Raw genomic sequence first — 27975 nt, 5'->3', positions numbered from 1 at the left:
CCTGGCCTAACCTAACCTCAGCCATAGCAGATGCACAGTCCACATCAACTCTCTCGGCATGATGAATACGTATTCACTTGGCCTACCCTAATCTCGGTCACGGCACATGCAACCTGCATCTACTCTCCAGACATGTTGAGTACGTATTCACCTGACCTAACCTAACCTCAGTCACGGCGGCTGCGCAGTCTACATCAACTCTCTCGACGTGATGAATACGTATTGACCTGGCTTAACCTAGCCTAAATCACGGCGGATGCACAGTCCACATCAACTCTCTGGACACGCTGAATACGTATTCACATGGCCTAACCTAACGTTACTCACGGCAGGTGCACAGCCTACATAAACACTCTTGACATTTTGGATACATGTTCACCTGGCCTAACCTAGCCTCAGTCACGGTGGATGCACAGCCTACATCAACTGTGTCAGCATGTTGAATACGTGTTCACCTGACCTGACGTAACCAAAGTCACGGCGGATGCACAGTCTACATCAACTATCTCGTCATGTTGAATACGTATTCGACTGGCCTAACCTAACCTCAGTCATGGAGGATGCAGTCTACATCACTTGTCTTGACATGTTGAATACGTATTGACCTGGCATAACCTAAACTTAGTCACGGCTGATGCATAGTCTCTGTCAACTCTCCACATGTTGAATACATACTCACATGGCCTCACCTAACCTCAGTTACGGCAGATGCAACAGTCTACATTAACTCTCTCAACATATTGAGTAGGTATTCACATGGCCTAGCCTAACTTCAGTCACGGCGGAGGCAGTCTACATCAACCCTATCGCCATGTTCAGTACATATTCACATGGCCTAACTTAATCTCAGTTCCGGCGGTTGCACACTCCACATCAACTCTCTGACAGATGCATATTCTTCGTGAACTCAGTCTGAGTCGTGCATGATGTACAAAATGGGGCCTCTTTCATTGTGACTTAACATGCAACGCACAACATGAAAAGACTGCACTTTTCCCCTCATTAATGCATTGTCCTCAGTTGCGGAAAATTAATTCCCTCACCTGACGTATCAGCCTCCATTTCGAAGCTTCGTATTTTGCATACCGTGTCCAAGAGCTGCGTACACCTCCTACTTTTTACAAGCCGCAAAAAAGAAAGCGAGGCATCATTCTAGATCAGTGTTTCTCAATCGGGGTTCCGTCAGCCTTGCCCTGGTGTTCCGCGAACGGGATTCCGTTCAGCCACTCAACCCCGCTGTTTTTCTGCAGCACGCTTTTCTTTTTCTCTTGTGTTTCGAAAGCACTACAAGCACCTCGAGAGTCAGAGCTACTTTGGAGAAACTTCGGAGCGACTCTCCTGGCTACGCGGATTTGGCAAGCATCAGTGGTAACCCACAATGCGTTATCAGCGGGGAAATATTGGAAAAGTTGAATGAATCCAGCAAACCTCAAGCGACATCATGCGACGGTCATGGGATCCCTCGAATAACATAAGTTGAGAAGCACTATTCTAGATGATGGCTGGCTCAGGGCAGTATTGTGTAGCAAAATTATCTTTTAAAAGGAGTTAAAAAGGCAACCTCGATTATTGAATATGGTGTTTCGTAAAATAATGCTAATGACGGGTCTCACGCGGAGCTACAGGCGTAATTCGTGCGGCTGATATGTTCCTCCTTGATGAAACAACGGTATCTCACCATGTCTTTCGGTGTGTGCCAGAAAACAAATATATTATAAAAGCAACAAGTGTAACACGAAAACACGGAGATAATATGAATAGAATGAGTGGTTCATTACTAAACTATATGTGGATGACACAACTTGCGCAGAAATTTTCTATAAAAATAACCCCTTGATCCGCTAATTTCTGCATCCGTCGTGAAAAATTTCCGACAGTTCATATCCGACATGCTATGCCACGATTTATAGTGGACTCGCGTAGTTCTGCAGAAATATAAACTCTGTTACGATATATATTTTTCTACATTTTTCTTCTTTGTACAGTTTGTGAGGCACAACAGGTAAACGTGTGTTGTTACGCTGAATGTGATGCGCTCCTGGGCTGCGCTTTTTTTTGGTTTCGGCTGATTTGCATACCGAAATTCAACTATTTCACGGCACGCGCTCTTTTTAAAAAATAGAATGCCTTTGAATGGGTATTGTCACCCGTACTGCTGTCTCGCTTTTCCCGAAATTCCCTAGCTAAATATTTAATTAATGAATTTTAGGTGGTTAGTTATCTGGTAGTTACATACTCTCTTCTAGAGGATGTTCGCCTGGCCGTATAACTCAAAAAGCACATCTATGTAGCTGTCATAGCTTTTTTTAGAAAACACATGTAAAGGATAAATAAACGCCCAGTATATGCTACTCGCATACATTTTTAGGTAAAAATATCTGCATCACTAAAAAATGAGTCACTCTGTACACAAAAATGCAAGAATGAAAGTGAACAGACAGATACGGTCCAGGTGACTGAATTCCACCAGGCAAAGCTATGTTCAAGGGAACGATAAGATGTGTCAATAAATACGCCCAACGTATTTGTTTAGCTTTTTTAGTTACACATTGCTATTTCAACCTCGTAGTCACCTGCATCATTTAGCTTGCAGGTATTGTGTCCTGTGTGTGTGAGGCGCTGGGAGAGCCTCTTACCATGCTTACACGAGAACTGCATTCTCTGGTCTGGACCAAAGGGTGCTTCAGGACGTGGAAGCATCAAAATTCCCTATCGGGATGGAAAGCGTAAAAAGGGCAACCTCTTCTCCCCGTGTGCATGGGTTGGCTCTTGTGTAATTATCCCCATATCAATTGAATGATTATCACCTGGTTCGGTAGCTCCCCTGATGTAGCCCAACACGTTTTCGACGTTCATCAGCTGCAGCTTGTTGTTGATGTGTACACGAACTCTGTAATTAATTGATAATTTTCATTTTAGCTAAAAAATTCAACGCGTATTCGAGAGTATCGTAAACATTGACAGTCCTCATTATAGGAAGGCTTTATCTACGGCTGTGTTTCCCAAACTTCTCCTCGTGTCAGACACCCCCAAAACACTGAAAATCCATTCGAGGACCCCCGTCAAGTACGAGTTATGGTGACATAAATAAGGGACGTGAAGAAAGAAAAGGAAAACAAACACACAAACAAGGCCCCACCATGCAGGAAACGAGAAGGTAGTATATTTCGGTTCGGTAGTACATTTCGTGTTCCGACTTAGATTCGCGCGTCCCCCTTAGAGACGACGTCACCACCACTCGCCTAGACGTTCTTCGGGCTGTCTTCGATCGTCGCGGATCCCCACGAACTCTCTTGGGGACCCCCGGTTCTACGTTATTCTGCTACTGATACTTCAATATACGACTCGCTACATAGATATGCAACTTCTTTTTTCCAAAACTATCCCAAATTCCCTCTTTAATGGTGCTCTTAATGCGTAATGCATTCTACAGATAGGGAGTGATGCTAAACAAATCGTGTTTGCCATATCATATACGTTTCTTTTTCTGTTCCTTTTTAACCAGGCACATTTTTGTAGTTATGGTTCTAATGGGGGTGCTGTCGCGTGGAGTCTGCAATGCACTAACAACAGGTCGTGATGTGGTACTGGAGCTTCGAAAGAAAGCTCTCTGTGATCACCATCTAGAGCTAAAAGGGTTACCACGACGCACGCTAACATACAGGGTTCGCCAAGATAAACTTCGGGGTTTGGAACGAAGATAAAACAAATAAGAGCAGTGTCGGAAAGCTAAAGGAGACGTTAGAGGACGTATTATGCCCCTAAATTTTATGTCCATAATGCCGCCTAGTCTGTTATTCTGCGGATAAATTGTGAAAATTAAAAAACCGCCGCTGCCTAGTGGGATATACCTGTGTTCCAGCTACTTTCCTCAGATAGCGGCACGGTCGAATGCGGCGTTGCAGAGAACTAGTCTGCATTCAGTTCCACATGTTCGATGTCGTCTGCAGCACTGCGCTCGACCGCTCCGCCATCTGACGGAAAGGAGCTGAAACAGAAAGTGTGGCCGGTAAAATTATGAAACGGCCACGAAAGTATATAGAAGTTGACGAGAGAGAGAAAGCGAAGTAGAATGAGAATGAGAAGTAGAAAAATGACGCGGAAACAGATCTTAGGGAAGTTACAAACAGTTTATTACATGGGGAGACGTTAAAAAGCAAAATGGCCAGGGGATCGACGTTTCGACACTGTCGAAACGTCTACCCCTTGGCCATTTTTGTTTGCGCAAACACGGCGAAACACGTGTCCTCTGGCGCTGTCGCATCGTTCCATGAGTATCTGCTTCTCTGCGTGCAGCCATAGAAGCCATCTTAATATGTAATTTTGAATTTCAAACACGTCTAGTGTCATTTACTTGTTTCTTTAATGGCTTTTTCCTCTCATTATATATATATACAAAGGGAGGACGAAACAGCTGTACTCGGCTGGGAATGCACGGTCAAACTGTAAACATGTGATCAACGTGCAGCTACAGAGCTTCGGCTATTTACCCTTTGCATATGTACTTGCTAGCTTGCACTGCTGCCTCCACAGGTGACGCCGTCACCGTGGAACATTGACGTCTCGCCGAGACGCACTGTTCGTGCCGACCCAAGACCGTGTCACTTCCCTACGCCGGGCTGACGAGTCCCAAATAGGACGAAACAGCTGTACTCGGCTGGGAGTGCACGGTCAAACTGTAAACATGTGCTCAACGTGCAGCTACAGAGCTTCGGCTCTTTTCCCTTTGTATATGTACTTGCTAGCTTGCACTGCGGCCTCCACGGGTGGCGCCGTCACCGTGGAACATTGACGTCTCGCCGAGACGCACTGTTAGCGCCGACCCAAGACCGTGTCACTTCCCGACGCCGGCCCGACGAGTCCCAAGTAGGACGAAACAGCTGTACTCGGCTGGGAGTGCACGGTCAAACTGTAAACATATGCTCAACGTGCAGCTACAGAGCTTCGGCTATATTCCCTTTGTATATATAACAGATAGCGCTATCAACAAACATCCGGGGCCATTACCGGAATGCTACGCCCCCTGGACACTGCAAGGGACACGGCAGGCGCGAGCACATCATTCTGATGATGCAATCTGGATGGATACCGATACGGGCACGTCATTTTTTAAAGTTTTTACTTGTGTATACTGGCATACTTCTTGTGCGCGCCTCTCAAAATCGTGAGGATTGCAATGATGTCCCTTGCCTATAATAAATTATGTTGGGTGAGAGAACTATGGCTCTGAAAGATGTAATAACAACGTAATAACATGTAATAACAGCGACACGTAGAACCGTAAAGATTGCAATAATGTCAATTGCCTATAATAACTGTAAAGCTCGCAGGGAAGCAGGGATACGCTAAATGAGGGAGTACACTGGCCCGGCGAAATAGACACCGATAATTTATGTTGGGTGAGAGAACTATCGCACTGAAAGATGTAATAACAACGTAATAACATGTAATAACAGCAACACGTGCGACCGTGAGGATTGTAACGATGTCCATTGCCTATCGTTGCAATCCTCACGGTTATTATATAATAGCTGTAAAGCTCGCAGGGAAGCAGGGACACGCTAAATGAGGGGGTACACTGGCTCGCAGAAATAGACACCTATAATTTATGTTGAGTGAGAGATTCTATCGCTCTGAAAGACGTAATAACAGCGTTTGGCGAGGGTCTAGCAGGAAGCGCGTCTGAAACAGTGTAAGCAGAATGCAACCCCTTGAAGAGGTGCTTTGCGTAAAGTACGCTATTCTGAAGAACGTTTCGAGATCTCCCTTGTATCGTGTGTGAAATAGGCACCTGCAACGTGTAACGCACATATCAAGCAAAATTAAAATTTACGGCGTTCTTATCGGCCTACGAGGGTTATAAATTAGAAGAGAGGAGAAATTACCTCCAAGCCACTTACATAGTGTCTGTAGAGTCTCCCAAGTTGCACGTTACGTCGAGTTTAGCAGTCCATCCCTGGGGACAAGGTTGACCTTGCATCATCCTACACAGTGACATGACTGCAATGAGTTCTATCCATCACATGTCTCGAAACATGGTATACATGAATATGAGTTCGTGCACACTAGCCAGAGGACGGCATGAAGCTTTACTTGCATGATTTGTATGTAGTGCTGTATGTTGTGCTCCGTTAAGTGCTGAAAACAGTATTCTGCACATCACATTTATTTCTGATAACGTTTTACAGTTGCTCTCCGTCTCGTCGCTGGGACGCAATAACGAACACTGATGTGGATTGGGGCATTCAGCCATCCAACATCGTCTCTGCATGTCGGCGAAAAGCACACCAACGCAGGTACAGTTGACCACAAAGAGATGATGATACAACCAAGGAAACCGCTACACCAAACAAAGGAATTGATTGAACTACGAGATTCAGGATCGCTGAAAGCTTAGAGGTTCCGGAACCCTGCTGGAAATAGTCAATTTCAAAATGGCCCAGAAATCTCATTCGGTTTAAGTAGATATACAAAATTCTCATTTAAAGTGACCAAAATTTTCCATTCCGAATGGACAATTTTGGATAAATACCATATTGAAAACAACGGGAATTTAGTGGGTTCGAATAAGAAATCACTGTAAATATCAATGGGGATGAAGTGGAACCATCACACCCATTGGAAGCCAATATAGTTCCCAATGACCCAATGTGCCGCGGCAAAGATTTTCCGATTAAAGTCACCAGTCAGCCAAATACTCATTGTCGATACACCTTTGAAATGTGCAGTAACATTCGATCCAGCTGCATCAAATGAGCAGAAAGCATGTTTGTGCTGTAAAAAGAGGTAACACATGCTACTTCTGCGTGAACATTTATTCTTACACACATAACAATACAGTAAATATGAGAATACATATTGCAAGTGGCAGATACAAAGGTGAAAGTTATTTCAGATGTTTTGTGTAAGTGTGAATCTTTACCAATCAGTTGAAAATCGCTGACAAGACATCCCAGTAAACCACAACAGTAAAGACATCCAGAGGATGGTTCAGCTGGGACGTTTAGTATGTCCAGTGGATATCCAGATATATCCAGATCCCGTTGAAAAGACGTACTATAGACGATCGAATGCTGGTCCAGATCACGTTGCTGGTACGTTGCAGTGATATCCCAGCTGGATGTTTCTATATATGGATATCCATCGGACGTTATATATGACCACAGCTGTATACTGTACATGCCATGCATTATGATAGAGGAAATGTTTTTCATTTCACCTGAGCAGCAGCACAACTTTCACAATGTTTCAATCTCCTGGTCGAAGCGAGGTAATAGTAATTCAACACAGCACATTTTTAGTCACAATTCTTTTAATACAGTGAAGAACAAATGCTTCCAACACAAATCTCACTGCAATCGCTTGTAACGCAGTATACACAACTTTGTACTTTGGTACTTTCAGTTCACATAGTATCACACGTGTTAAAATTTACAGACGGGACACAGTTGTGTGAAGTCGTGAAACTCAAGGGCATCTTGCCAATTTCTTCGAAATATGACTTGGGCGTACCGAGAAGGGGAGGTGGCAAGTGTGAGCCATGCCCCCTCCTGGAGCTTCAATGCCACTTGTGAAAATTGCGCGCTCTTTATTCGTCCGTCGTCAGACTTGTTCTGAGATGTATCATGATAATATCACCATCTTAACGCCCGCAGCGTCCGACTTAAGCAAAAGAGGTGGAGGGGTTGCACGCTTTGCCCCCCCACCCCCACCCCACCCCCACCGCGTGGAAAAAATCCTGGGAACCTGTAATACCGAACGGTATTTCGACCGGTGATTGGCCAGACACCTCAAAAACTGTGTGGATCTTCAGATATAGGCAAGTCCCGTTAACGGCCAGGCCCCTTTTAATGCTCGGCTCTGGAATAGGGCACGAAACAATGAGCGACTCAGTGCATACAGTAATACACGCTCAATTGAATTGGAGTCGCAGCATGCCACAGCGGCACTTTTGGTTTTCTGAGAAGCTACGTTAGTTTCAATCGATCGGCAAACACTAATAATTATCGGCACATGTTCTAATTGTTCCTGTCTTTACTGCTTTGTGAACCCAGGCTTTCATCGACAAAAAAGACAGGGGGCGCGGACAAGCTGGTGCATACTGAAGGCTAGGACCAGAGACACGGGGACGACAAAATTTCTCTTACACAGCAACGGTTTAATAACAACCAACCGCTTATATCCCCAAGAACCTCCGAAGGGGGGCATGGGGAACGAGCGAGGGGTTACTAACACAATTTCCACTCGTGGCTATCTCCACCGGCTCCAACAACAAACGCTTCCATTTGTTGCTTTCCGTACGTAAAACTGGGGTCGGATTCACAAACGCCATCGTAAATTACGCTAAGATGCGTTAAGACGTCGTAGCCTGCGACGCGCACGAGAAGAACCAGCCAAAGGGTGCGAGACTATGTTTTCGCTATGGTAACGATGACGAAAATTTGTAATCGCACCAATACGAGTCGTCCCGTTAGAAGAAGACGAAGTTGTTCGTCCCCAAATGTTTTGTTAATGCACGTGCTCTCTGTCTTTCGGTAGCCATAATGGACGCCATGCAATCACAGGCGAAACGCGTTCGATCGCACAGCAAATATATTCCCAGTATGTCTCGGGGAGGGGGTGGGTGAGGGTGTTTTGTAAGCGGTGTGTGGCACCCAGTTTTGAAGCTTTTATGGCTTCTTTTGCCTTTCTTGCAGACAATTTGGAGGGGTGTTGGGGGTGTCTTAGCGGGGTGTAGGGGATGCTTCAAAAATCCCTGCGACCCGATTTTACGGAGCACAAAGTTGAAGCATTTGTTGAAGATTACCAAGCAAAAAAGTGCCTCAATGTCACTTCGGGGATGGTCTCGAAGGTTCTGTAGCAAAGTGCAATGTGTTGGCGCGATTACGGAGTCTGTTTGCCGTCTCCAAATCCACCGCTGCCAAATAACGCCGCCATCTGCCTTCGTAAGACTGCTCGGGAGCTATCGCAGGATTCCGCCGTAAGCTACGAAGATTTTGCGATGCGCGCCCTTCGTGAATCTACACTTCGTCGTAACTTTCCGGTACGACGGAGATACGACAGATTCCGTCGCACGAGCTCTTTGTGAATCCGACCCCTGAAGTGTCACTGGATACGGGTTGACAGCCATTGCATTCCCTAATGTGGGCTACAAGTTCACTAGACACAAAACTCTTCTGGGTACTACGGCTGTGCTCTTGACCATCGACTTTTATCTAGTATGATGTGTTTCTCCTCGAAGCTGTCACCCACCCGCGTAGCAGCACGATACAAGAAGAGAGAGGCGTCCAAACGTGCGGTATACGCAGCACGCCGTCGAAGCTTCCCTCGTGGTTCAGGTTCAGGTTCCATTGATTCCTTTTGAAACAGGCATGTGTCCTCAGTATAGAGCACCACAAGCGAGAAACTAGACAGAGTTCTGAAAAGCAGGTTGAACGATCGGGTAGTTTGGGAGATGTCCCTAGTACTCGAATTCGCTGGACTTCATATTTTGATCACTTTAGGTATAGATTCGGAGATTCCGAAAAGTCGTGCAAGGGCAACATGTTATTTTAAAGGAGCATGGAAGTGACCCTTAACATGACTCGAAATCCTGCTTCATTTGTGAAGCTGCCCACAAGGAGTCACCATGCAAAATATTTCCGATCTGCGTCGTAATATCACTGCGCAATACACTTTACAAAAGACAGTCGGAGAACGGCAGCCGCGGGAGAGAGACACGAGCCCCACGTGACGTAGAAGCTGCTCGGCGCCTTTTTTCTTTGTTTTTTCATCTCGGCTCGCGCGCCGCTTATACATGTTTCAGCCGTGCCGTTGGACGTCACTGGTCACGTGCCGTAGCCCGTGATACGTCACGCCGTCTTCGGCTTCGCTTCGGCGCTCTTCGGATGTGGAGAGCGTTCTTTAAAGCTGTGTGGAACGGAGCCTTGCGCGTGCTCTCTGGGTTACTTGCGCTCATCGTTCTTTCGCAGGAGCTCATTTTACTTGTTGTAGAAGACGTTGCACCAAAAAACTAAAAATATTTTTGGGGTCACTTCCATGCTCCTTTAAGTGATATTAAGACCCTGAGCAGTTGATGGCGCGCGGGGGCGATCAGTCTATCCGAAGGACCGCGTTTTGCGTGAAATTAAAGCACGAAGTCAGATGACTGCATTTCGAGAAGCGGGACGATTCAAAACCGTGCACAGCGGTCCACAACGGCAGCCTGTGCTCAGCCACGAGCTGTGCCGTCAATCGACGGAGCGCCTATCATCTTTTCAAACTGCTCCGTACACCTTTCAAATACAAGAAAGAAAGAAAAAAAGGAACGACCTGTGTACCGAAACTTAGTGGATGTGCCTAAACCAAGAAAAGCGGCGACTGCACACGCGTGCTTCATTACGTAGAGTGATATGCGCAGAGAGTTTCTGCACTATCCGAGATGCCGGAAGCATACGTTCAAATAAATATTCTGTTGTTGCCGGTCATGCGGCAAAGGCGAACCCGACATCCACATTTTTGGATCCGCGAAGTCCTCAGGTTTCGTGATCAAGAAGGCAACGGGTCTAACCTGGTTCCAAGACTAGGAACAGGGATACGCAGGACTTCATGCAGTGGGCATCATGTCGGCTCTTGTAGTTTGAAAGCCTCAATAAAAAGGAAATTGGTTGCTGGTTGCAGGCTCCTTCGCATCAGCCCGTTATTGTTCGAAGGTTTCTTGGAACTTTTGCGGCCTGAAACATCGCCGAGACACACGAGATGGAAGAAAGCGATACCGCTTGAAACGCGCCTCGCATTGGCAGTATAGGGTAACCCAGACAACACATCTAACACGCGTTACGGGATATCGACAAGCTGAAGATTATTAGAGGAGATCGAAATATTAGGGAGTGTTAGTGGATGAAGACATGGGCATGCTTTGGTTTCATTCGCAGTCATCAATCTCTGCTTCAAGACGGTCATTTTGGAGCGTACTCATAAGTCACAGCTCCCTCATTGGCGATAATCGTCGTACACGCTCTGCAACCATCACATCAAAGCGGCAATTGTTCTCCTGTGCAGATTTCCATTCGTTCAGAGAATACCTGTTCTTCCGGATGCAATCTACTATGCCATCCCAATTGCGCTTCCTCCTAGGAATAGACAGGGCGACCAGCAGTTTGAGTGTCAGCGCTGAGTATGTAGTTGGTCCAGAAGACAAATTATGATTACCAGAACTGCCGCGGAAATAACGCTAGCTTTCTTCTAAATATATGATTCAAAATATAGGGTGTAACGTACAATAGCATTATTTTTTGTGTACTCACCATAGAAATCTTAGGCAGTACGCTGGAAGGAAACCTCCGAAACAGGGACGTACTGCGAGGGGAGCGACACATTGAATCAGCCAGCTTCCCCTCAGCAGCGCTCTGCTTCGCCGCTAAGCTTAGCGGATAGCATAACGTATGTATATAGCAAACTAATTAGAAAACAAGGCTTGACTCAAAGTTGAAACACGTAAAAGGTACACACACAAAGCGTCCATGTACACCACCCCACACTGCCACCGCCGCTGGCTGCCGACCAGCCTTGGCTACGAGCCTGGGTAGGAGCGGAAAGTGACAAAATTCGTAGCCAACGGAAGCGGCGGAGCAAGCGTTGCCAACAGTTTTTGGAGCTGGGCCCGTTTTAAGGGTAAAAAAACGCGCGACGTTCCGACGCGAGAAGAGCTGATTGCAAACCTGACACGCACGCAGACAGGTGTGCACTGCATTGTGGTGTGTGAATCGTAATGTCGTCATACTGGTCTGCCCTGCGTACGTGGTGACGGCGCCTCCAGTACAATGTAATAAGATATAAAGTACACAGTAAGACAACTTTCAAAATGCTTGGCACAGAAAGATGTTATCAGGTTCAGAGTAAGACAATATTCAAAATTCTAGGCACAGAAAGATTTTATTCATGTTCTTCATGAAGTAAAAATGAAATGTTTCTACAGTGAAGTGTAGCGGAGGTGGTGATTCCCTACACCTCTGATTACAAAAACTCCCATGTCTTGGACAGTTTGCTTTCCTACGAATTCTGTAAGCTATAAGTAATGTTTACCTCTCATATATGGATACAGTCCTTCGACAGCCAGCAACCAACAGTCAAATCTGTGTCCGTCACCATTTACGAAATGTTGCTTGTCTTGTTATGAATGAATGGCTAAACCGGGGAAGTTGATGACTCCTCCGTGAACACAGTAAGTGGGCAATGACTGAAAAATAGCAAGAGCTGCACGCAAAATTCAGAGGTTCTGCATAACAAGTGGCAGGGCCTAAGCATGATGGAGTCTCAGTTACAGTTTACAAGTACCTTGTGGACGCGTCGCCTCCTTCCTCAGATTGGAATGAAGGATGCACCATTATTTGTCTGTGTAAAAAAGATTGGTGTGATCCCAGCGCCACATGTTACAGGCTCTTTGCGAGGTTTGGGAATAAACGGTATGTAAGGAACCCCACAACTGGTAGTTCATAAGCCATTGCATACAGCGCATACTAACATCGAGCGTTCAACACAAGATGGGCTCCAGTCTTTGTGTGTCGCAAACCCTGTGAGGAAATGTTGTGTATTAGTACCTATCGACCACCAGCTCGCCACGTTAGAATGCTATCGACTTTTGGATTAAAAGCCCTTTTGGGGTGCTTGACATCAGCCGGCAGGGCTCCACTTCTCTTGGTACGATAAATATTTTTGCAGTATTTCGCTTTCACCGTTGTGAATTTTCGGGCAACAATAGTCCTAGAAGGGCACGAGGAATGTTTGACTTGAGTTGAGGCATCGGGAATGATTGTGTCAAATGCAGTAGTCAGTGAACATATAGATCTTAACTACGATTATGTAGCGCAAACAGTGATGAAATGCAGGCTTACCTGTTACTCCCAATTCCTGCCCAATTTCGGTCCATCAGTTTTCCTTCATAATGGTGTGCTTGCCAAGTGGAGACGATTTACCATAAAAAAAAGAAACCGGTGCGGACGAACAAATTCGATTAATTGACATTGTGGTCGCCGGTTACAATGGTGTCGCCATGGCATGCCGCGAAATGCGGAAACAAAAGGATCATGTACTCTCTACACCATATGTGTAGTAAACCTCTTTACTTTTCGAAGGTGAGTCGTTACTTGTGGATGCTTGCCTTTGAGAAGGAATGCACTGTATGTAGCGCTCAATGTGTGGGTAGTTCAAAAGGAGTATTGCGTAAGACAACAGTAACACTCATTCGGGCTGAGTGAACCTTCAGTCAGACATCAGTGCGCCGCGCCGTATCCCTATCTGAACCGAGAGCGACGATCATCATCCTCACGCTCATGCTCCTCATATGTTCAACCGCAATCGAACCCCTCAGGCTGAGGGACCCACCACAAACTACACAACACCAGTTCCAAACACAGCTGAACGAAGACACAACAATATGTGCTCCGGGCACTGGAGAAGGAGAAACGAAAGTGTCTGAAATTCTGCCTTGTCGTTTGTACGTTTGTCAGTATCAGGGTATTGGTCATGGATGTCCGTCACCGCCAGCTCGCCTGCTTGCTTGCCATCTTGTCTTGTTAATCATCACTTGTTTCTTCCTGTTTGGAGCCACTCAATTTACCTCCACAGCACCAACAGCGTCTCGCATGTACTAAGCATTGTGCCAACTTACGTTTCTCGTTTCACCCTATATGGACGGACCTATGTGAGCACAGCAACGTAAGACCTGAAAACTGCGACATCGTGGGCGCACATCAACCACGAGATAGGCGATACTTTTAATTCGCTGCCACACTCTGAATCCTGTGACGGACATGTGCCAGTTAAAAAAGTTCCCTCGGAAAGTGCAGCCGGTACACAGCCGTAACCGTCTGGAAGCAGCCGTAACAGTTATCAAATAGCAAGCACAGCGATCCTCACCGCTAAATTTCAGCAGGTACAAAGCCGTCACGTTGGTATGAAACGGCTTTGTGCCCGCTGAATAATATGTGTGCCTCCTGAACCATAGGTGGGGAGTAACGCGTTACAAAGTAGTGCGTTACCGGTAACGCGTTACATTCGAGTAGTGAAATATGGTAACGCATTACATTTGGGAGAAAAGTAATGAGTAACGTAACGTCATTACATTTTTAACAACTAACGCGTAACGGCGTTATGCGTTACTGCGTCTTCGGGAACTTGGAAGCTTGAGCGAGGACCGTGCCTGCAGAATCCGGGAAAATCCCCGATTTTTTCTATTAATCTTCAACAATGACAAGAAGGTCACATCGACACCCACGAAGAACGCAAAAGAAGGGTTGTTGACCTACCCTGGTTGAGGTGTCACCTTTGTTTACCACCTCTGTTTTTCACTCCCTCTGGTATTCTTCGGACGAATGGTGCAAAAGCGGCAGAAAAATAGCCTCTACCCTCTGAACAAGTAACAAAGTACCAAGGAATTGGCTGTTTGGATTTGTACTGTATGAGATAAAAGGTCACCGTCTCTATCAACCTTGACAAGGACCACTCAGTGGTCATTAGGCGTCCTCTCAGCCCAACGGGCGAAGCTCACCGATGAAAATTTTGAACATCAACTAGTTCTGCGTTGCAATAAATCGTACATGTAAGTTGTGTTCACGCGTGACCCTTGTTTGTGCCCAACATTGCTTGTATTGATTTGCGGAATGCACTTATGTGACTCAACCAAAAATGGTACATATTATAAGGACAACTAGTGAAGTAATGCAAAAGTAACGGCATTACTTATCAGAAGTAACGGCGTTAGTAACGCGTTACCTACTACCGCAACAGTAACGAATAACGTAACGCGTTACTTTTCGAAAAAGTAGTGAGTAACGGTAGTGCACTACAAAATAAAAGTAACTTCCCCACCTATGTCCTGAACCTTGTACTCGTGTGCCTGTTGAATAATGCGTGTGCCGGCTGAATATGCGTGCCTTCGTTGGAGCGTACTACGTTGTTCCGCGCTCCGCCGGTGGGGAGTGACACGGCACAACGTATTCTCCCGCAGTACGTTCCTTCCCGCTTCCCGCTTTCTTGACGCTGTCTGCGTTGCAACCTCGCCTTTGAGAAGGATGACACCTTGCTTTTTAAGTACAGGTCTCATGTTTGCTTAAGGTAAGCCAACCTAGCTGTGATGCATCGTAAGACGCCTGCGTTTTACTCGTGTTTACAATCGAAGTACATTCTGTTGCAGTCACCGCTTAGGGGTGGGCGCCTGTACGGGCGCTTTGCCTGCACAGAACGATGGGGCGCCAGCGAGGCAGAGGAGAGAAAGACATGAGGAAGAGACTGGAGGAAGAGGGAGAGAATGTAAGATGGCGGCATGACGTGTAACGCGTGTGTGACGGTGTTCGAGGCTTTTTCTGTGTTTAAACAGTTTACAGGCGTGTATCATATAATAATGTATCCCGGACGTCAATAAATTCATCCGGTGAGCGTTACAGTGCGAAAGTAGCAGTTTATCCGAGCAGTCACCGCTTAGGGGTGGGCGCCTGTACGGGCGCTTTGCCTGCACAGAACGATGGGGCGCCAGCGAGGCGGCGGAGAGAAAGACATGAGGAAGAGACTGGAGGAAGAGGGAGAGAATGTAAGATGGCAGCATGACGTGTAACGCGTGTGTGACGGTGTTCGAGGCTTTTTCTGTGTTTAAACAGTTTACAGGCGTGTATCATGTAATAATGTATCCCGGACGTCAATAAATTCATCCGGTGAGCGTTACAGTTGCAACTCCTACAGCGCTTGCGTCAGTAGCCAAAATGAATGGTTTGCTGAAATCAGGCAACCTTAGTGCAGGAGCACGAGCCATCTCCTCTTTCAGCTTAGTGAATGCGTCCTCCATTTCTTCACTCCATTCCCATTTTTTCTTGCGTGAAGTTGGGGCTGTTTTGTTGCAGACCGATGACACTGGGTTCGAACACCCACTGGAGTTTATGAGCGCCACTCTGACGGAGGCACAGCAGAGGTATACAGTCATGGAAAGAGAGTGCCTTGCGGTTGTGAGTGCCGTGGACAAGTTCCGGCAATATCTGCTTGGACGGCAGTTTACCGTCCGTACGGACTGTAGTGCATTAGTTTGGCTACAGGACAACAAATGCAAATCGGCACGCCTGGCCCGGTGGGCACTCACCTTACAGGAGTACGACTACACTATGGAGAAGATCAGGGGAAGTGACAACTGCTGTGCGGACGCTTTGTCGCGCCACCCTACAGGTGACCTAGTCTCACCTTTGGTTGACAACGGTGAAGAGAACCGCAGCGAGTGGGACTCGGAAATGGAAAGCTCCAACGAAGCCATCCTCAGAGTGAGCTCCCTTGATGTCAGTGCCGAATGGGCTTTGGATCAGGAAAATAGCCCTTGGATCGCGGAATACCGCCAGCAACATTCTGAACAATGTCAGAGGCTCGGGACCCTCTGGTATCAGTCGATAGAAAACGATGGTGGTAGCCATATGCGCCTGATGGTCCCAGAAGTACGAATACGCGAAGTCCTACGCGAATGCCGTGATGCTGAAACCGCGGGACACGGCGGTGTCAAACGCACGTACCACCGGGTATACGAAGAGTTCACCTGGCCTGGATTGCGGGGCATGGTGAGAGATTATGTGGCATCCTGTGTAATATGCCAAACAACAAAAGCAACAAACACCAAGCCTGCTGGCGTAATGGCTATCCGAGAACCTCATGGGCCGAACTATCGACTAAGTGTGGACCTCATGGGACCATACCCGTTGACAGCGGGAAGAAAAAGATGGATTCTCACGATTCAGGACACTTTCACGAAGTTTTTGTGGGCTACCGCATTGTCGGAAGCTACCGTGGAAAAGTTTGTAGAGCGACTAAGTTATCTTTTCTACGAGATAGGGGCTCCAAGGATCATTATCACAGACAACGGCCCACAGTTTCGGGCAAAGAAATTTGGAGAGCTCCTAGAGCTATGGGGAATAGAGCTTCAGCATTCCCCTGCATACAGCCCACACTGCAATCCCGTGGAGCGAGCAAACCGCAACGTGAAGTCATATTTGATGGCGTACCTAGAAGAAAAGCACAAAGACTGGGACACGAAGTTGCCGGCACTCTGTTACGCTATCAACACTTCGCTGAACGAGTCAGTTGGGTATACAGCCATGGAACTTCAGTACGGACGGCGCGTCAGAACGCCCTTGGCCTCACGGTTACAAAGTGAAGATACTTCAGAGGTGCCAGCTGTTGAGGAACAACTTCAGCACTTCCGACTCCGTTGGAAAAGGGCGAGTGAAAATCAGAACCAAGCAAGTACTCGCCAAAAGAAGAACTATAACAAGTCACGACAGGAGGTAACATACGAACCTGGGGAATTAGTCTGGATACAGACGATGACTCTGTCAGATGCTAGAGAGGGCATTGTTGGAAAGTTTGCACCAAGGTGGAGAGGACCTGCCCAGGTCATTGAACAACGTGGACACAACCTCTATGAAGTGGCTGAGCGTGACGGCAAGCAGTCAGTTCAACATATCAGCCGCCTGAAACGCGCAACGCTGCGAACAGCAGAGGTTGAAGAGGAAGTTGGACATTCCTTGTAGTTCTTCATGTCGCGCTGACAAGTGTGCCCAGGTGTGATTGCTGAGCAACTTTTGAGTGTTTGTGTTTATTTGGCGGACCACGGAACGCTTTCGGAACCGTGTCCCGCTTTGGGGTGGGCGAATGTAGCGAAAGTAGCAGTTTATCCGAGCAGTCACCGCTTAGGGGTGGGCGCCTGTACGGGCGCTTTGCCTGCACAGAACGATGGGGCGCCAGCGAGGCGGCGGAGAGAAAGACATGAGGAAGAGACTGGAGGAAGAGGGAGAGAATGTAAGATGGCGGCATGACGTGTAACGCGTGTGTGACGGTGTTCGAGGCTTTTTCTGTGTTTAAACAGTTTACAGGCGTGTATCATATAATAATGTATCCCGGACGTCAATAAATTCATCCGGTGAGCGTTACACTGTTGCAGACGGTGGACGCATTGCAAATGGCGGCAGGAGAGGATCGGCTGCATCGGCGAAGCGATGATGTACATTACAAGCGAGGTTAATTGTATTCTTTCGTTATAGGTGACCGTGGGACTATATCGATTGCGAGGAGGTGAGTTACAAAATTGAGTACTATTCCAGCATTAACGTTGGAACAATACCAGCGTGATATTCACTTCGGTTCCTTTACAGGTTGTTTCCTGTCTCAACGGTCACACATACGCGTGAAAGATTGCAACTGCTTCTCACATGGAATTTGTGTCTGTTGCCACTTGTTGGACAATTGTTCCTCGGCCATTTCGTTTGAGGAACCCTCGTGTTCGTCGCTAAGGGTCTTCATTGAGCTTTCAGTGCCAGCCTCTTCGAAGTTTCGAGGATCGTGTGTTCGGCGTTTGGAGGACTGCCTGGTGCATCGGATCATTGGATGGGTTGTGTGTCCGTGCAACGTGTGCTCTATATGTGTGCGTTGGGATTAGTGAACCGTGTATGCTTTCCATTTGGCAAACGATGATGTACTGGATGCAATTTAAAGGTATGTGCAAGACAATAAAATTTGGTATTTCATGTTCGATGTGCTTGGAGCATTTTCTTCCTTGCTTTTTCTTTTTTTTGCGAAGCGTGGAGGTAATTTTTCTGTTAGGGAACTCGAGAGGCGCAATGTGTTCGCGTATTAGTGAGTACAAGTAACTCGTCGATACGTCCGGTACACTGTGCTCCTGGCGTCAGCAGGGATGTCGTACCAGTTGTTTCAGGGGGCACATGGCACCTGCAGCTTTCGCAGGCACCGCGTGCCCCTTGAAGTCATGTGGCACATTTTTGTAAAAAATGTGCCAGTTGATCAGACGGCACCTATCCGTCACTGGGTTTAGAGTGCACTGAACAGTTATGTAATCGACATTCATGCACAAAGCGAATAACAAAAGCGGTTGCAACGCATACTGATGTATTTGAAGCACTAGAATTCCGCAGCGCCTGTCCCAGAGTAATTAAATTCCATTTCGAAGGAGAAGACGCACAACGGCCCCGTTCCGCTCAGTGACATCTATCGGCACAATAGAAAAGCTCCAGCATTAATTCGACCGGCTTAGAGGCGTCATTCGTACACACCTCTCTCTTCTTTCACCGTGCTTAGCAACATCGTTTATATAGACTACATGATTTCTGACACCACCTGTCGCTGTCTGGGTTTTTCGATGACTTCTATATTTCAATTGTTCATGTTATTCGACACAAGGGTACTTAATTTGAGTTCGTCTCTATTAGTTCCAACCCTAGAACAGTTACTTTTCACCTTATTTCAGTTTGTCGCGCATGAAAGGAATTGAGTATCTGCATAGTGTTAGTCTATTTTGTCGGCTTAATTTGCTATAGCATGTGCAACCCACCACAGTAGCCTTTGCAACTCCATATGGCATGCTCACTATAAGTCATCTTTTCATGCTATTATCCATCCGAAAATCCGTACTGTAAATCCTACCAAATATTCCTATATGAGGTGAGTAAGAAGCATCATGCAATTTTGTAGCAGTCAAGTACGGTGGCATTTCAGACTTCCGGTCACAATGCTCACAAAGTGACTTATATGAGCTTATGGCGCCGTCTACGGTGCAGGCCGTCACCGATCATAGCAGGCATGCGCATTCTGAATTTTGTTAATTAAGAAAAGTTCTAATGGCATGGACGTCACAGGTGGCTTTTTGCATAATAATATCCCGTCCTAGAAACAGGAATGCTCCTGAGCCAGAAGCGTCGTCAATTATCAAGCAAGGTTTTCCTCATATGACGTCCTAAATCTCTCACATATCAGTCCATATCTCGTAGGAGGCTTTCCACCGCACTGATACCTGTTCAGAAATGCAGTTTTCGCCTATAATTTTGGCAAATGCATCTTTAGTGCGTCGCTCCATATAACTGAATGACTATAACGTTATCACACTGCATCATTGATTGCATATGCAACCATAGCAGCGCCTCTGTTCCACACAACTGACGAAACGTGTTGAACGTGTGACATTACCCCATAAGTTTAGCCGCAGCTGCTGAACTGATGGGCTGTGATAAAGCAACCGGCAGGTTCATGTCGCTTACCGGGGGTCTCGGAAGGCTCGTGTACCTTTCTGTAAAGGAAGAAATTTCTTAATGAAACTGTCAACACGGGCATGTTTTTTTTTTTTTTTACATTACTCACAGGTTGATACATGCAAAACAGTGAAGGAACATACAAACGGGATAGAATAATGTCATTAGCAGAGTATGGTCAGTACCATGGCCAGTGTCTTGGTTACTGGTCATGTGATATCACCATCAGACACAGAAGGACGTCGTGGCGTCTGCAAGTGCTAACGAGAGACGCGCTCTACATCAGGCGTCGGGAAACCCCCCAAAAAGCTTTCACGCTGTTAAGAATCGCGGGTTGAAAATTCTATTCCAGCAATTATCTCGTTTTCTAGTACATTCTCAATGAGAAGTGACTAAATATACACAGACTAAATATGGTGCAGCATTCATTTAACGGTGATTGTTACAAGCGTGACTCTTTCCCACGATGTGCCTGTGAATGGAATGAATTGATAGTTGTGTCCGAGAGGGCACGCCACTTTATCCCACCGTTCAAAAATCTTAGATCTCCAAATCCACACTACCAAAATCACAAAACTGCAAAAACAAAGCTTATGTCTGCTAGGTTTCGGGATGACCGTGTACATATTAGGTTCGCGATGTTCATCGAAGTTCTTTTAGCAAATGAAATGCACATTTTAACGACGGTTACTCTTAGCAGCGCGGACCCACTGGAGCATCACAGAACGAAGCGACGTTGGTTAGTTTATGATTACGAGAGACCTGTACAGGGTGTTTATTTTTAATTTTTATTAGCTGCACGACATATTTAAAAAAAAACAAAGACAGAAAGAATTAGGACTGTGCCGATTTGGGATTTTGAACGTCTAGTATTTTGAGCATGTGGATTCTTAACTGTGGGATATCGAGACACACCCAAACGTGTTGTGTTTAACAAGGGCGTCAAGTGACTCAAGCTTAGTCTATATTTGACTATAGTAACTATAGCCGTTACTGAATAATATTTTATTTGTGCTAACCTGTAGATTAAGCTGTAATTTTAACTAACATGTAACTGTAATTGTAACTTAATTACGTCTTACGTAATTACGTATGTTACTCGGAACGACCGCCTCAAAACTCAGAACAGTTCAAAGTTCAGAACAGTAATGTGCGTGCTTTATCCGAATATGGTTCCGTTATTCGGACCCTCACGCGCAGGAGAACATTACCATGCTCCGGAAAATTCTGTGGCAGGCGCCACGTTTGATTGAAATAACTATAGGTTTGGTGATCACTTGAACGTATTGCAAGGGAGATCGTGGTTAAGTTCCCATAATTTTCGGTTTACAGGTTCAAAATAAAATTTGAAGATTATGTTATAGACCTTACACTTCTAAATATATTTTCTCCTGTCAAAAACGACGTTTATAGTGCTCCATACCTTAAAAAGACGGTATTATTTTACTTCGTGTTATAAATCCACTTCGCTCAGTGGCTCAGAGAGCAAAATATGAGTGCCGTTAGTGAACATTACCCTCTTCCTCAAAGTTTCGAATGAAGCCTCAAAACTTCATAGGTTTGAATATTCCAAGAGCCATGTATGTCTCCAGCGTACGCACACGTCTCCAGTGTTCTACGTTTCTACAGTGCATCCACTTTTCCGGTGTGCTTTCCTGATCATGTTGGAAGACATCAGCAGCAGTGGTGAGGACCATCAAAGGAGCGCAATGTTGCCGGACAGATTGCGCACATCATATTATCAAAACTCCAACTTAATTTTATTATACTTCCACGTCAGATAAACAAAAAAAGTAGAATACGGTATGAGGCACGTTAATTGCGATGACATAAACTCGGTAAGTTTGTGAAGACGCATGCGAGATTCACTACGTAGTGGCATTACATACTGCTAAATAATTCACTACGTAGGGGCGATATCTCCCTATTGAAAATTTGTACCTGGGGTTACCCCAGAGCCCGAGGTCTTAAGGTATTATTAAGGTAAGGTCTGTGATGAGGTATTAAGGTAAGGTGAGGTGAGGTCTGAGGTAAGGTATTATGGATCGTTTTGGAGTAACCGTAAGACTGACTGGGGTTACCTCAGCTGAACTTCAGCATTGCTGGGGTAACCTCAATACTTTCTGAGGTTACCTCGAACGTTTCCCTTTTTTTTCTTAATTGTTGATAATCACCCAAGCTGTCGTACACAATATAATATAATTTTAAATCGAGTGTTCGTAAGGCGAGGGTCATTTCCTGTGCACTCATGAGTATTGGACGGCGTTGTCACCTCCTTAGGTAAAAATTAAATCATTGTGCAATGCTCAATATTGTTATTCGCATCCGACATTGGCACGTTACGAAGTTCAACGTACTGTGACACAAAATTGAAACAGAGCAAACAGCCATGTGCCTCGTATTTGTGACACGGAATGATGTTACGATACGGACGTATGCAACACCAAAGCTGGGGTAACTACTTTATAATGGGCTACCATTAATCATTACAGCTTTGGAAAGTAATGTATTACCATTGTCGTTACCTTGATCAAGTAATGACATTCCTTTGGCAATACGTTCTCCCAAAAGTCTCTACCGCAGTCGTCCGATGCGATTGAAGCGCGCATTATAAAGATACGTGAGAGCGGTCATACTGATTAGGGTTTGTATGAAACCGCTATGTATGACTGATTGCGTCGAGAGATGACAGTAACATGAATCGCTTGAATGAGCAATCATAAATAAGATTAATTGCAGCGTAGGAGAAGTTGGTGCTCAGAGAGTCCCCTTCTTGGTGACCAAACTGCGCACCTGACATAAGCAAAACCCTTAGCCATAACTTTGACAGTGTGTTTGACCGACACATTCTAGATAACGGAAAAGGCCTCTGCAATCATTCAAAAACTGGTCGGGCTGCCTACATTAGGGAACTTGAGGAACTCGTAAGCGCGCTCCGATTCCGACTCCGTGTCGCTGTCAGTCAATCAGACATCAGCAACGTCATGTCAGCCACCCCAAAGGAATCAGGGATTGGCTTATCATGTTTTCGGATACGTTATGGTGAAACTTCTACGTTTTCCTAAAACTCCCTATTTTCATCGTGTCATCATTTTTCTTATTTGATGACGTCACATCTATCCATCACCAACACCCCCAGTAGGGCCAGGCGCGTGACGCCAGTAGAAAGAGTGCAGACCCAAGCAGCACAATGTACTGAAACTCGAGTGCAATATAGGGGTGGACGGGAAGGTTGGAAGCCTTGAACAGACTCCTGGAACTAAAGAACATTGATAAGATACAAGGGGTGTTCAAGTCAAATGGCGACTTTGTCTCCTGAGTGTACAAATGGCTCGCGCTACTTCTTTTTCGTCATTTTCACACGCGACAGGCCTCCGCGTTCACCACGTGGTGGTCCAACGTTTGTGCAAAACAAAAGACACGTGCTGGACAAGATGGCCGACAACGAGGTGAGCGTGCACATCGAACAGCAAATTGTCATGAAGCTTCTCGTGAATGAAGGCGTAAAGTCATCTGAAATTCACAGAAGACTTCAGGCTCAGTATGGCCAAGATACACTTAGCTGCAGCAAAGCCTTTGAGTGGTGCAAACAGTTCCGAGACGACCGTACATCAGTGCAGGACGATCCCGGCCGGGGCGGCTCAGAGCCCAGAGTTCCTGAAAACATCCAACTTGTGGAGCGCCTGATCCTAAAGGACCGAAGGATAACATGTCTCGAACTGACTCGAAAGACGGACGTTTCTCCGGGAACGTTGAACACTATCATTCATGAACAGTTTCGGAAAGTTAGTGCCCGTTGGGTCCCGAGGCAGCTCTCAGTGTTTGACCAGCAGAAAAGACTGGAAATCTCCCAAGAGCTATGGTACCGTTTCGACACTGAAGGACAGCCGTTCCTTGATCGGATCATCACGTGCGATGAAACGTGGGTGCATCATTTCACTCCTGAGTCTAAACGCACATCAAAACAGTGGATGCATCCGGGCTCCCCAGCTCCCAAGAAGTTCCGAAGCACCCCGTCTGCGGGTAAGGTCATTGCCACGTTTTTTTGGGACAAGGGTTGTTCATGTCGATTTTCTGCCCAGTTGTACCACCATCAATAGTGCATATTACCAGTGATGGGCAGTAACTACTCATGAGGTAGTTTAACTACAACTACTAACTACTTCCCTTAAAAGTAATTGGAATTACTAATTAACTACATCTTGCAAAAAGTAATTAAACTATATTTGTAACTACTACAAAGTAGTTTCAATTACTTTTCCAACTACTTTGTGGAAAATGGCTGTAAGAACAATAAAGGTGTCACTAATAAGTAATAATAGACAGCAATATCGGTTGAAGTAATAATTTAATTCGATGTACATTCGTAATGCGTTCACACCATCCTGGTGCCCCTGAGTCCCAAAGCGCTCACCTGTCTGCGGTCATAAATTGGTACAGAGCAGATACAAAACTCTTCTAGTGCTCCAGTGAGCTTCAAATTTTTCCAGAAGGCAATTCAACAAAACAAAGGAAAATATTTTCAGGCCTTCCTGTTCCTTTGGGCAAGTTGACTAACGAGGTGTTAACATAGTGAACTATTAAGAAAAATTGGCTGTTCAGCCCAAAGTCGCATTACAGTTTAAGCGAAGCCATCACCTTTGTAATGCCACATTACTATTCATCTGACATAACACTAGTCCAGTGCTCTAACTGAACTGGCATCGGTGACTCTGCACACAGCTTCCAAATTATATCACAAAAGCACCAATGCCTTGTGCTGGCTGTGCTTACGCTTGAATCAGATTCTTAGCGGACGAAGCCAGTGATCTCAGCACCACCATCATCGCTAATACTTGGATTGGATTGCCTCCGGCCGCGACCAAGCGGGTGCCTCGGGCTAAGGCGTCTGCTACGGCTTCGCGCGATCACCACGAGGTCGCGGGCGCGGCTTCGTAGTTAAACTACAGTAGTTAACTACAAAAAATGTAATTTAACTACCAACCTGCAACTACATATGACAGAGTAGTTATAATTACCAAGTAACTACTCGAAAAGTAATTTAACTAGTAATTCAACTACATGTAATTGAACTACTGCCCATCACTGCATATTACTGCCAGGTTCTCAGGGATGTGCATAAGGCGCTGAAGCAAAGCGGCCGGGCCTCATCACCAAAGGAGTCCTCCTCCTACAGGACAATGCACGCCCGCATATCGCGCGTCTCACGACACGCACCTTACAGGAACTTGGCTGGGAGTTGCTGCCACATCCCCCTTACAGGCCAGACATCGCCCCCAACGATTTCAATCTCTTCGGGCCACTGAAGGCGTTACTTGGGGGCTGCCACTTCAGCTGAGACGACGAGGTGAAGAATGTGGTCCGATCATGGCTGCTACGCGCCGGTAAGGAGTTCTACGCTGCTGGCATTCAAGCCCTCGTGAAACACTGGGACAAGTGCATTAGCGTAGCTGGAGATTACGTTGAAAAATAAAACTAATTTCTCGCCTGTAAGTTCATTTTACTTTTGCGAAAAATCGAAAGTCCCGGTTTGACTTGAACACCCCTCGTACATACCGCCCACCCCTATTGCACTCAACTTTCAGTACATTGTGCTGCTCGGGGAGGTCTTTTCCGGTATCTAGAAGGTGTCGGTTTTGACATGAGCCGGAAGATAAGTTTAGAGCTCTAGGACGTGCTTAAAGGTCAGCTCCGGACGAAACTCACTGTCACAGACTACAGCAAAAACTAGCAGCAAAAAGGTTGATGCCTATAGAATGTACTTGCAAAATAGTTTGGCCGAATACCCTGTATTTACTGCGAAATCTGTTTTTCTTGTTTGTTTGTTTGCCGTCTGATCTTCCGCTTGAACAGCTGACCTCATGCTCAGCTTTCGCTTTGGCTCTTCTTGGCCTGTTTACTGGCTCGCAGTTTCGCAGTCGCCAGCAACCATCACTCGTCAGGCTGAAAGCGAATTCTAGAGTCGCCTGTATGTACGGGCACCATTCACTGCGTCTTAGTTTGATCATCTTTTTACTCCGGCTAGTCAGTACACACAACCTCGTCTAAGTTGTCACTTTGTGAGAGATGCAACGTGAGTGAATTGGGAGAATGCCGTGCTCCTCGCTGTACGAGCAGGCACGCTAATAACAAAGATGTTTCGTACCAAGTTCCCAGTTGATTTTGTGCGTGATTGAGTGGTACGAAACCAGTGGCTGAGTGCTCTGAACTTATCCAGGCAACTGTCGTGTGTGCTCGAAGCATTTTGCATTAGAATATTACGAGGTCGTTCACCTGACGGCCGGTTTGGACTGTAAAAGTCGCTGAAAAGGGATGCGGCACCTGCCTCGTTCGACGACAACAAAGAGGATAGCAGCGAACGACCGACCGAAGTTGCGGGTAAGTGTCCGCGCAAACTTACACTGTGGCTTGCACACAATGTGAACATGTCAACGACAAATATGGGGCTCTAAGCCCTATATTCCGTGGTTGTATGTAAAACTGCGCAGTTTCTCAGAGAAGCTGGTTGAGAAATTAATTGAATTTGGAGAAGTCTGAGCTTGGGTGCAGGGAAGACAAAACAGTCACAGCAGCTGAATCAGCAACAACTTAGGAGTTCCTGTTTTGAGACACTCTGTGTCTGTCCGGACTTCTGTGTGATCACACTCAGCCTTTTCCCAACCATGGAACTACCCCATATCCTGCATACATGGTAGGATATTGTTGTTCATTTTTAAAAGACATGCTGTATCTCTGAGTGCTGTGTATTCAAGTTGTAATGTAAAGTTATTACGTGCCAAAATTCCATTGTGTCCTTCTACACTAATGAAGTTGACTCCAGCAACCGCAGGCCTTCTGAAAGTGCTCGAGTACCTTGACCAACAAGGGATGACGGTCAGCATGCTCATCACAGATTGGCAGAAATAGGTGAAGTCATCAGAAAGACTTATCTGTGAATCATCGTTTCGACTCATGGCACCTTGCAATAGGGCCACATTTGCTTTGTAGCACAGCGTTATAACATGTATGCTGTCCGTTGGTCAACAACATATTTCCTATTAGAAGGGGTACAGTTGGGGGCAAGCTATGCTGTTAACATTGTTGATCACATTTTGTAGCTTAAATATGTAGATGCTTTTTGCAGATTTCCTAACAATATTACCCTTAACAGGTATAATTTTAATTTCTGCTTCTCCTTGCTGAGGCACCAGGAAAAAGGTACATACAGCGGCGCTGGTGAAGCAACGTCTGGTGCTACAATAATGGTGCCACAGTATCGTGAACATGCACATGTGTGCTACTAGCAATGATAATGTAAACCTGGTTCTGGTAAAATTGCTCATGATACTCTGGCATATCATGGATATTTGAATCATAACGTTGATTCACATATTCATGAGCATCAAGGTCACCATGCAAAGTGTGCACATCAAGACACTGGGAAGCAGCTTTGGCCCCATGAAGGTGATTTACAGTATTTCAAGCTAGCAGCGATTACTAAACAATCGTCCTGCGTTCCTTACTTACAGGAACTGGCACATTCGAAGTGTTGCAGGGGATAGTGGATGTACTTCCCCTTCTGAAATACATCCCGCCATTGTGTGCCCTAAAACGTTTTGGCCTTATCATGAGGACATTTCAATTATTAATTCAAAATTTTGTGTGTTACAGTCTCTTCCCGCCACCACACCCTAAAACTTGCCTTGTCTCAGTGGTGTTTCTCGGTCATGTATCTAAGATATCAAAACACCACTTCCACCTTATCTCTGTGCCACATATTTTATCTACACATGAGCAATGTATGTGAGAATGCTACTGAAACAGAGAACTGCATTGCTTCTTTACTGCACAAGCCGGTTCTGTCTGTTTTAGGAATTCTAATAATGCTAATTTTCATGTCACGGTGTATCCAGGAGCTTACTGGCGCTCTGCTCGTGGACGGCGGCTGTTC

At 45.9% G+C, this 27975-nt stretch overlaps 1 protein-coding gene across 2 annotated transcripts in view; it reads right to left on the bottom strand.

The window, feature by feature from the left end:
- LOC135366605 (N-acetylated-alpha-linked acidic dipeptidase 2-like) overlaps positions 1-27975 on the bottom strand; it is a 144790-nt gene that overhangs the window by 60810 nt on the left and 56005 nt on the right. For both annotated transcript variants that reach the window (XM_064599389.1, XM_064599397.1), the window contains 3 exons: positions 19984-20083; positions 5901-5984; positions 2808-2890 (listed from right to left, as the gene is read on the bottom strand). In XM_064599389.1, the coding sequence (XP_064455459.1) occupies positions 2808-2890; positions 5901-5984; positions 19984-20083 (267 nt within the window). The remainder of the gene's footprint in view (positions 1-2807; positions 2891-5900; positions 5985-19983; positions 20084-27975) is intronic.

The sequence above is a fragment of the Ornithodoros turicata genome, chromosome 1 (assembly GCF_037126465.1).
Source record: "Ornithodoros turicata isolate Travis chromosome 1, ASM3712646v1, whole genome shotgun sequence".
NCBI lineage: Eukaryota > Metazoa > Arthropoda > Arachnida > Ixodida > Argasidae > Ornithodoros > Ornithodoros turicata.
The sequence above is the reverse complement of the archived record's forward strand: the minus strand, read 5'-3'. Positions and strand labels throughout refer to the sequence as shown.